This window comes from Coccinella septempunctata, chromosome 4 (genome assembly GCF_907165205.1).
Source record: "Coccinella septempunctata chromosome 4, icCocSept1.1, whole genome shotgun sequence".
Lineage (NCBI taxonomy): Eukaryota > Metazoa > Arthropoda > Insecta > Coleoptera > Coccinellidae > Coccinella > Coccinella septempunctata.
The window spans coordinates 17,036,124-17,046,514 of record NC_058192.1 but is presented as its reverse complement, the minus strand read 5'-3'; the positions used below and the strand labels follow the sequence as shown (position 1 = coordinate 17,046,514).

At 34.5% G+C, this 10,391-nt stretch overlaps 1 protein-coding gene across 1 annotated transcript; it reads right to left on the bottom strand.

Moving 5' to 3' along the window:
* Window positions 1-4,041: 4,041 nt before the first annotated feature.
* Window positions 4,042-8,696, bottom strand: LOC123312079 (cytochrome b5-like). Its single transcript, XM_044896298.1, has 2 exons — window positions 8,238-8,696; window positions 4,042-4,555 (listed from the first exon to the last, which is right to left on the bottom strand). Exons 1-2 carry the CDS (start codon window positions 8,433-8,435, stop codon window positions 4,370-4,372), a joined length of 384 nt encoding a protein of 127 aa, XP_044752233.1. The 5' UTR covers window positions 8,436-8,696; the 3' UTR covers window positions 4,042-4,369.
* Between the last annotated feature and the right edge of the window lie 1,695 nt (window positions 8,697-10,391).

The window sequence follows — 10,391 nt, the reverse complement described above, 5'->3', positions numbered from 1 at the left end:
ATTTTTACGCCAACATAAGATACTTTGCTCATTATAAAGGGTGATTTTTTAAGCGTAGTTTTTTTTAAATCGAATAAAACACTCAATTTGCATCATATATTGAAATTGATAACTTGGCCTTTGCCATTTACATTTTAAAGATAACTTCTTGTAAATGTTGTCCGCGGCTCCGTTTCAAAAGGTTCATTCGGAAGGTCCAATTTTGCGTCACTTTTTCGAGCATTTCTGCCTGCATTCCGCGAATTACGAGTGTTATGTTATCTTGTAAGGCTTCAATCGTGTTCGGTTTGCCCACATACACTAACGACTTTACATAACCCCACAAAAAATAGTCCAGAGGCGTCAAATCGCATGATCTTGGCGGCCAATTCACAGGGCCATTTCGAGAGATAAGCTGCTCACCAAATTCATCCTTCAACATGTTCATTGTTTCACGAGCTGTGTGGCATGTGGCACCGTCTTGATGGAACCACATGTCAACCAAGTTCAATTCGGCCAATGGGGGCAAAATCATGCTCGATATCGTTCGAAAAAGTGACGCAAAATTGGACCTTCCGAATGAGCTTTTTGAAACGGAGCCGCGGACAACATTTACATGAAGTTATCTTTAAAATGTAAATGGCAAAGGCCAAGTTATCAATTTCAATAAAAATTTTGAATAAATGATGGAAATTGAGTGTTTTATTCGATTTTTAAAAAAGCTACGCTTAAAAAATCACCCTTTATTATAGGTGCATTTATTGGGAGTACAAATTAGTTCGATCCGTTTTAAAAATATGGGTTTGATCTTTGACTGTTTTTAATGTCTCATAGTATCATTGAGCTCAATTTAGTTTTATGCTTGCTTGCTCAAAAATTTAGTCGATTTCAGTAGCTGGTATGGAGGAGGCCCACCCTGGCCCCTACCTATCTACGCCCATGACCCTTCGCTAGTTGCGACATAACTAAGGATAGTGACCTTAAACCACTGCCGAAAAATCCAATATCGGTGGAAAATGTCGAAGATATAGTTAGAATTTTAAGGAAAGGATGTGATATCATAAAATGGCGATATATTCATACCTTGTATGCGAAAAGTGACAAAGACACCCCGAGATATTATTGAGCTACCAATCCACCCAGTATGAAAAAAATCTGTAAGGTCTCTACTATTCCCAAATTTATCCCACTAAAAATGAGAAATTTTTGGCTCTCTTACATTCACACCCTGTACAGGGTATCCCAAATTGCTTGATTTTGGCTCTTTCTGGTACTTCTAGACTAAATAGGTAAAAACTTTGAAAGGAGTCCTGGGCTCGATATGTTCGTGAAAAGTCCATAACTGAAAATCGTTTCACTATACATATCTTCATTTGTCTTGAAGATATGACCAAATTTTGATATTGTGTCGATTTCGAAAATATGCCGTAACTTCTTTATTTTCGAAAATATCTGAAAGCGGTAAAACTTTCTACAGGCACTTTTTTATTGGAAATACGATACCATATTTAACTTTTTTTTATCTCTTGTACTAAGGGTGAAAAAAAACAACTTCGTTATTTTACTTATTATTTTCTTACTCGAGGCAAAATCACCATTTCAGTAAAATTTGCATTTTGATAGAATTCTATGAAACCATTGACGACAAAATTGTCCACTACCAATAAATCTCCATCTCTATAATATGAATTGAAACTTTCCGTTCATATAAGTTTAAAGTTATCTGGATAGATGAAGTGAGGATCAATAATGATTGACTATTCAATAGACATAATGAACACTATTGGTCAAACCAAAATGAAAATATTTGTAGACAAATAAACAGGCAAGGACGGTTTGAATTCAATGTATGGCTTGCAATTGTGAACGGAAAATTTCTAGGAAATAAAATATATGAAAAAAATTTGGGTACGCGGGCTTATTTTACTATTTCAGAGAATTTTATTGAGGAGTATATTGACAATATTAATCTCAGTGAATCGATGTTGCTTTCCTATCAGCAGGATGGCGCACCTGCCCATAATGCGCAACGAGCTAAAATCAAATTAAATAGTTTATTCGAGAATCATGGTCCTATTGCCTGGCCAGCAAGATCACCAGACCTCAATCCTTTAGATTTCTTCGTGTGGGGATATGTTAAAAATAAAATTTTCAACACTCCAGTCTTTTTAATAGGGCTGATTTAGAGCAGAGAGTCAGGAACGCCATCAGAGATATTTCCCCAGTTATGCTGTTGAATTCAGTGAATTCTGTTAGACAAAGAAGTAGAATTTGTTTACAGAGTAATGGAACTCAATTCGAGAACTTTTTATGGGTTATAGGTATTGAAATTTATCATAGAAATTATGTTCGAAATTTATTGCAATTGAGTGTAACATGATTTATTACATAATTTTATTGAAGGTGTTTCAGCTTTCAGCTAACAAATGAAATAACATGAACTGAAAGTTTCAATTCGTATCATATAGATGGAGATTTATTGGGAGTGGACAATTTTGAAGTCAATGGTTTCATAGAATTCTATCAAATATAAAAATTTTACTAAAATGGTGATTTTGCCTTGTGTAAGAAAGTAATATATCGACATATATATATTTTTGAAAAGCTTTTTTTTTGGATGATACGAGGCCAAAAAAAGGATAACGAAGTTGTTTTTTTTTCACTCTCAGTACAAGAGATAAAAAAAAAGTTAGATATGGTATCGTATTTCCAATGAAAAAGTGCCTGTAGAAAGTTTTTACCGTTTTCAGATATTTTCGAGAATAAAGAAGTTACGGCACGTTTTCGAAATCGACAAAATATCAAAATTTGAGCATATCTTCAAGACAAATGAAGATATCGTGAAACGGTTTCCAGTTATGGACTTTTCACGAAAATCGAGCCAAGGACTCCTTTCAACGTTTTTACCTATCTAGTCTAGACGTACCAGAAACAGCCAAAATCAAGCAATTTGGGATACCCAATACAGCAAGAATACGAGATGAATGATTGAAAGAATATAAACTCTGTGCCAGTGGCATACAGACGAAGGATAATGCACTAAGATAGTAGACAATTACCGTTTGAAGAGATGTTTCGAAATCGAATATGGTTGGCATTATATCCAAGGGATTTTCGCCAATAGGTTAGTTCCAAAATCCACCCAGTTTTCAAGTACGAGTTTCTTTTCATATAAAGTTATGACTCTTTGAATCGTGGATATATTCCAACATTCATTTTCCTGGTCATAATAAAAAAAAATAGACATGAGATAAACCCGAATTTGCCAAGCCTTCGCCATTATCTAACCTCATGGCGAAAAGCTCGCATCAGTACTTGACGGATGGTAATCGATTTATTATTGGAAATAATGGAAAATATCGAAAAAACCTAAAACTATATATGTACCTACTTTATTGCTTGTCAAAAAAGTTTGCTGATCTGGGTATGCTTGAAGTTTTCACATAAAAAGGCTCAATAAGATTATTATCTATAGATAGTGAAGAATTTTTCTGAAGGTTGAGGTTGAGAATAATAATTCCATGACTTTATGAATAACTTTAATCAAAATTGAACATATATTTATAAATACATAGATATAATAGGAATGCGTAATTGAATTCTAGAGTACCTATACATTATCTACTTCGAATCACCGTTGTGGTGTCGTTTTAAATGAAATCTGATAAAACCTTTCAAAAATTCGCGCGCTTTGATATAAAAGTTTTGTCACGCGGTTTCCAGCAATTTTGCTAGACTTATTCTGTGACAGGGATGAAAGTTACCGCAACACTAGAGTATAATGTGTGCATTATATGTAGGTAATCATTTGAAATTTGGTTAGTTTTATATTGGATAATAGTCATATCTGTGAACGACTGTTAGTCTGAATTCTCCCATATTATAACTTTTAAATAATAATTAGTATAAATATAATACTGATATGCTTCTCAATCCCGTATACCATTCTAAGTCGAGAAAGAAAGGATAGTTTTTTCCAAAATCATTTCATGAACGTATAGAAATAACTTGTTGCAACAATGAAGTTATAAAGGCTCAGGGCAAGCTAGAGGTGTAACCATAGAAGTTAGAGTAATTATCTCAATTATAACTTTGAACGAATCCCTTCACATAGAGATTTCTCAAATGAAACAAAAATTAGTACTCCTGCGCTGTTCCGATACTAGTATCGGTGTATCGGATCATCAGCTGATGATCGGAAGTATGGAATAAGATTATTTATTCATCATTGGTAAAGTTGGTGTTGAAGTGATGAACCAAGGAGCATCCAAAATAATTTCAAGCCTCTAGTACTAGGTCGCATTTTCATTTCGAATAGAGCTTTTTCATTCGGATTGTTGCAACACTATAGTTGTGGACTAGATTTTGGGAGAACTAGCTTCTCTGAAAACTATTCTGGCATGTTGCTCAGTTTGAATCCTCCAACTTTTCTGAACACCCTCTCCTGCAATGGTAGCTCACCGATGAAGTACCTTTCCAGTAGCTGCATAGCATGACGAGAATGTCCGGCGCTACGGAATGCTACAGTGGCGTCCCTTCCAGCGTTTTCCAGAAGTAGATCCCCTCCACCAGGATGCTGAAATAAAAAAATTTCAATAAAGCATTCGGTGAAAGTATTTATAGTTTCATGTTCAAGATAGAGGCAAACGACGCCTGAAACGTCGTCGATATTAAAAAATAATATTCCCTTGAATGCTGTTCTGATGCAAATCCTATTGGACAAGGAATCCCATACACATATTGAAAAAGAAGGCTTGGAAAACGAATCTCTAAACTTTTGTATGACTTATAGCAAGGAACAACTTCTTACATTTGTGACCTCTGAAGATGGTACACGACCGCCGAAACGTCGTCGATATTCAAATATAGAAACCATAAAAATTATGGCATTTTTATTCTCTTGAAAATTTTTTATTCTCTTGAAAATTGTTCTCATATAAAGTCTATTGGACAAAGAATCCCATATGCATATTGAAAAGAAAGGCTTGCAAAACTAATCTCTAATGATAATTCGTATTAAGTTATAAAATCGATCACTATGCCTAATTTTACCAATGAAGATTATTTAAATCTCATTCTACTTCATGGAGAATGTAATAAAGTTGTAGATAGAACGATTCGACTGTTCATTGAGAGGTTTCCTGACCGACCCAGACCAACGAGAGATACCATTAACAGAACCACGACAAACTTGAGAAATGTCGGATCTTTCGTTAAGAAAACTATACACAGAGAAAAAAAGTGTAGTAGAAGATGAGAACAACGAAATTACAGTTCTTGCATATTTTCCTGTGAATCCTCAAAATTCTCTCAAAGATGCCGAGATTGATCTGGGATTATCTCAATCGAGTGTTTGGAGAATATTAAAAAAACATAAAATGCACCCATATAAATTCAATAGGGTACAGCATTTGAAGGAAACTGATTTCGTCAGGAGAACAGAGTTTTGCGAAGCTATGATGATTCGATTTCAAGAGAATGAAAACTTTTTGGACTGTATAATTGGACAATAATTTAGGCATAACAGTCATTATTGGGATGAAGAGAACAACCACCACTTCAGACAATGGAACTTTCAAGAGACCTGGAGTTTCAATGTTTTTTGCGCCATCAAAAATAATGATTCTCGATGTTCACATTTATGATGGGACTTTAACTGGTAAGATAGAACACTACACATGTTTGCATTATTTAAAGAATGTTCTCCCTTAGGAGATAGATATTCTGACATATTGACTCAAATAATTGAGCCGCTAGTACAGAACCATAATGACTTATGGTATCAACAAGATGGCGCGCCTCCATACAATTCACTCAATGTGTCAAATATCCTCTACAGGCTATTTGAAGATCGATGGTTGGCGAACAATGGTCCACATCTTTGGCCACCACGTTCTCCCGATTTAACTCCTTTAAACTATTATGTTTGGGGTAGGATAAAAAATATTGTCTACTCAACTCCCCTGACTGATAAAGAGGACTGCATAGAACGAGTCAGAAATGCGTTCAGGTTTGTTTAGATTTTTAGATTCATAGTTTTGAAACTCAAATTGGTTTTTAAACACTTTTGCAGATCTCTTCCTCCCGATGAAATAAGAAGAGCAACGCACGAAGCATTCCTGAGACGTATAAATAAATGTCTAGAAATTAACGGTCAAAACTTTGAGCATCTTCTCTAGTTATAACTGCGAGAGTTTGCCATGGTTCTCTTAATAGTAACTTGAAGTCGGTTTCCAGAAGGGGTGAAAAATCTACAGCATGGTTCAAATAACAGTTCCTGAAAATTCCATCTTTTTGGCGTGAAGGGAAAAGAAATAGCTGAAAATTCAAGACGAAAAACAGTTTTTTGTGAATAACTCAGAAAATATCCACTTTAGGGCAAGGGTATGATGCATACACTCACATTATTTTTTAACGTAGATTCAATATCTGCCATAAAAAAATGGGGTTCTAATTCGAAAAAATTGATTTTTCACGATTTTGTGATCCCTAACTTTGAAAGCGATTTTTTCACCCCCTGTATCATGAATCGCGATTTCGATTTTTAAAGTGGATACATCAATCTTACATCTTGAAAAATCCCAAAAATGAAAATTTTCCATCCAAAAACCTCGAAGTTATTCTTGTTTCAGCGGAGCTCTATTTTCGATTTTTTTTTTCGAATTTTCCCGCTCAGAGAGAATTTTCCAACCAAAACTGAAAAATGTTACATCAAAATAACTTGAAATTTTCTGAGGAATCTATTTCTGCAATGAAAAAATGGTGTTCTAATTTGAAAAACGGAAGTTGACGTCATTTCCGGAAAAACCGGAGGAGCTCATGCCTTGAAAATATTTTAGATTTCATCAGCATCGTGAAATACTTATAAGTGCTGAATTCCATGAAAATACGTTCAGTAGTTTCCCGCATAAATATGGGTGAGGTTCCTCGTGAAAGACCCTGTATTGTAATGCGTAAGACATTACGCAGGATCGAACTTATCTGTGCCCATCCAACGCATGCCTCATCATCATAAAGCTCCAACTTCTCTATAAATTAATTCGCACTGTAGAGTGGTTCACAAAGGTTGTGAACTGTACAGAGCAAATATCTTTTAATCTTGATTTCAATTTAGAAATTTTCAGACAAAATTTTTTTCTCTATTCAATGTTATGTTGATTTGTGATAATTGTGCCAATTATAATTCCATACATGTTGTAAACAATACTCATAATGCATTATCATTAATTTCCATGAATTCAAAATTCTATTTGGTCTTCCTAAATACTAAAAATTTCCAATTCCACGGAAAATATTTTTACATTTAAAAATGGAAATATAAATTTTGAATGATAAATAAGTTTACTGTTGTTTTACTTTCCGTAAAGTTCGATTCCATTGGAAACATTTCCACTCCTGCATTATCAGTCTTGAATGGCATCCATATTTTCATTTCATTTGATTCGATTCGGTGAATTTATGTTTATTATGAAAATATATTGCTTTATTTTGAACATGAAGGATGTTGAAACATCCGAATGAAGTTTCTAGAAATTACCCAATAAGACGATAAAAATCTCTAATCAGCACCCAGAAACAAAGAGAATTGGTAAAGAAGAGAAATTGTTAATGTAGAAATTGTATAAAATGCCAGACAGGAATAATATTTAAGGCAAAATAAAAACTCTTACATGAAGTGGAAAATTCTAAAGAAAAATTTAAAAAAAAACCTTATCGAAATCAACCATCCAAGAAATATTCGATTCGAAAAAAATAACTATGAATTGAACTGAGTACTCATCGGATTCTTTCTTCTTCTGAGATGAACATAGCTACTATATGCGCTGCATAGCTCATAAAATTAAGTAGTTTAATTTTCCACTATATATTTACTTTTACTATTCAAATTGAAAAGATTATTTGGACAAAATTGTTAGAGTGATGTGATCATGAAATATCTGACGAAGAAAAAATTGATTCCCTACTAACATACATGCACAAAGCATCGAGAGAATACCAGCAACAGATTTGTAACTAAAAAATATACATAGATAAATTTTCTTCAAGATTGCCCCACTTAACAGTCGAACCTATAACACTATTTCGTCAAACAAACCGGATAATGAAAGACACAGGAGAAGTATAAAAAAACCAAAAACATCAGATGGTGAACAAGAAATATAATCTACATATAATATGGGGAGACTATTTTCTATCAACCAATCCACTTTTACTAACACCTAACATCACACTAAAATATAGACAAGAAATGTTCTTACCTCATCTAAGAAGTTCGTGATATCGTACACCCTGTCGTAAATGACAACCCAACAATCCCTTCGGGTGTCGTGGCAGAGAACCTCTTCCAGGGTTATCTCAGCATCGGTGGATGATCTCCTGGAACCACCTATCAAAGACGCCGAATAGCTGACAGCAGCCTCCAAAGCGTTTACGACTGGTAGAAAGGTTGAAGTCATGCCGTCGACAAACTAATATGAGTCCTTTTAAAACCTCCGGTGTTTAGCGTTGAACACAAACGTACGTATTGAAAAAACTAGGTCCTCTTGTCGCTGGCGATAACGAGATTACATCAGCTGGTCGAAAATCGTTGCCGTTATATGCTCGTAGTGCTCGAGTTTCAAATTTCAAGCAACACGTTTTTGCTCTAGTAGAAAGATAGCAGAGGCCATAGGTGTGCAGTCGGCGTTGAATATTGTGGGTTTGGTTAATGATTAATCGAGCTGGGATTATAAATATTGTCGGTGCTTTCTTATCAATTTTTTTGGGGTTGCGAAAATCCAGGGGCTCCGTTAAGTAAAGTTCAATTTCGTTCAGTTTCGCATTCTTAGGAGTCTCTTGACGTACGTTTAAGTATATTGCGCGATATGGCATTGTAGAAAATAATATTGCAACAGTTTCTTTCAAAACAAACGAATCAATATTTTCATCCAAAATACAGTGAAATCCAGATTCGCGAAAAGAGGATGCATATCAATTAAATTTTCTCAAACAGATTAAAATTTGTTAAACAGATAAATGGAAATGTCTCTTTCGTATAAACTGCCTTGTAACAAGCAGATAAATTGAAATATCCCAAAAAATGAATTGAAATCAAAAATTGTTTGTTGAGGAAAGTTCGAACAAACTTTTTTTTGATCTTTATTTGTTAATCTGGAATACAAGCAACAAAAATTAAGATTGTTGTTTGAATAAATAATAAATTGCTTGTGCATTGGAAATTGTACCCTATTCACAGGTGGTGTCACTTTTTTTTTACTGAGATCCAGATACTATACTATACAGGGTGTTTCATGAGTCGTTGGCCATAGCCCAATGGTGAATGCAGGTCATCCAGGCCTTTCAGAAAACTTGCTTGTTTTGTATCCTAAGGTTATTAGTTTCGGAGATACGGGGTGATTCATGAATATTGACCTAAATTTGCTATAGCCATAACTCTGGAATGCAAGGTCCGATTTCGATCAAATTTTATGGGTTTGTTCACTTCAGAAAGCTCTTCTAAACATGAAATATCAATATTTTCAGGGCAATACTCAGAATATCATGATTTTCCATTCAAGCTCCAAAATCTATTTTTTTTCACATTCCTTACAGAAATTTCGTTACTGACGATATATTCTGAGATACATATTCGTTTAATTGCCAGGCCTCTCGATAAGAAATTTTTTCCGATCATTTGCATTTTTGGGAATCACAGGATGGTATATGCGGGAACACATGCAGATTCTCTTTACTTGTAAATGGAAGTTTTCTCTTCTGATGTAACAAATTTGGCCAAACATGGATTACTCCTATAGGAGTTGAAAAAATTTGTATCTTTATTTCATGAAATAATAGAGGTAAGCTCTTCTCAAGGAGTAGGTATAGCACAAGAATTATAATTTTATGGAAAATCAGGGGTACCCATAATAATTATTTCGGAGCATAAAAATAAATCATCTTAGACTATGATAATACATAGGTATTCGTTTTTCAACACATTCTCCTCTTCTGTACAGGGGTGAGTTCATTAAAGAATATTTGATTATCAACATCTCAGAACATAATTTCTTAACCGTGCTTGTGTCCTAACCTGAACAAATACGTCAATAAAATGTTATGTTCACAACATCCCGAGTCTTGAGATTTTTATCGGAAAAATTGAAATCTCAGCAGTAACGATTGGAGAAACGTTTAAACCGACCTTCTTGAAGCTCTGCTTTATGTAGCTCTGAGATTTGGATGAAATGAATTAACTCAGAAGTTTTCTAGTGGTAGAATTCTGTAAGAAATAGGTCAGATCAGAATGCCTCGCCATTGTTAGCCAACGCAAAAAGGCAAAAAATGCTTTGAACGTTCGAAGAGAAACTTGCAGGAGCAAGAAGGTAACCTCCTCGAAGCCATCCCAGATGCTGGAGGTTTGTCAGGTTTGTCTA

Coding starts and splice junctions, on each gene's coding strand:
- LOC123312079 (XM_044896298.1), bottom strand. CDS start 8,435: ATGACTTCAACCTTTCTACCAGTCGTAAACGCTTTGGAGGCTGCTGTC. Junction 4,556..8,237: donor TCACGAACTTCTTAGATGAG/GTAAGAACATTT, acceptor TTTTTATTTCAG/CATCCTGGTGGAGGGGATCT.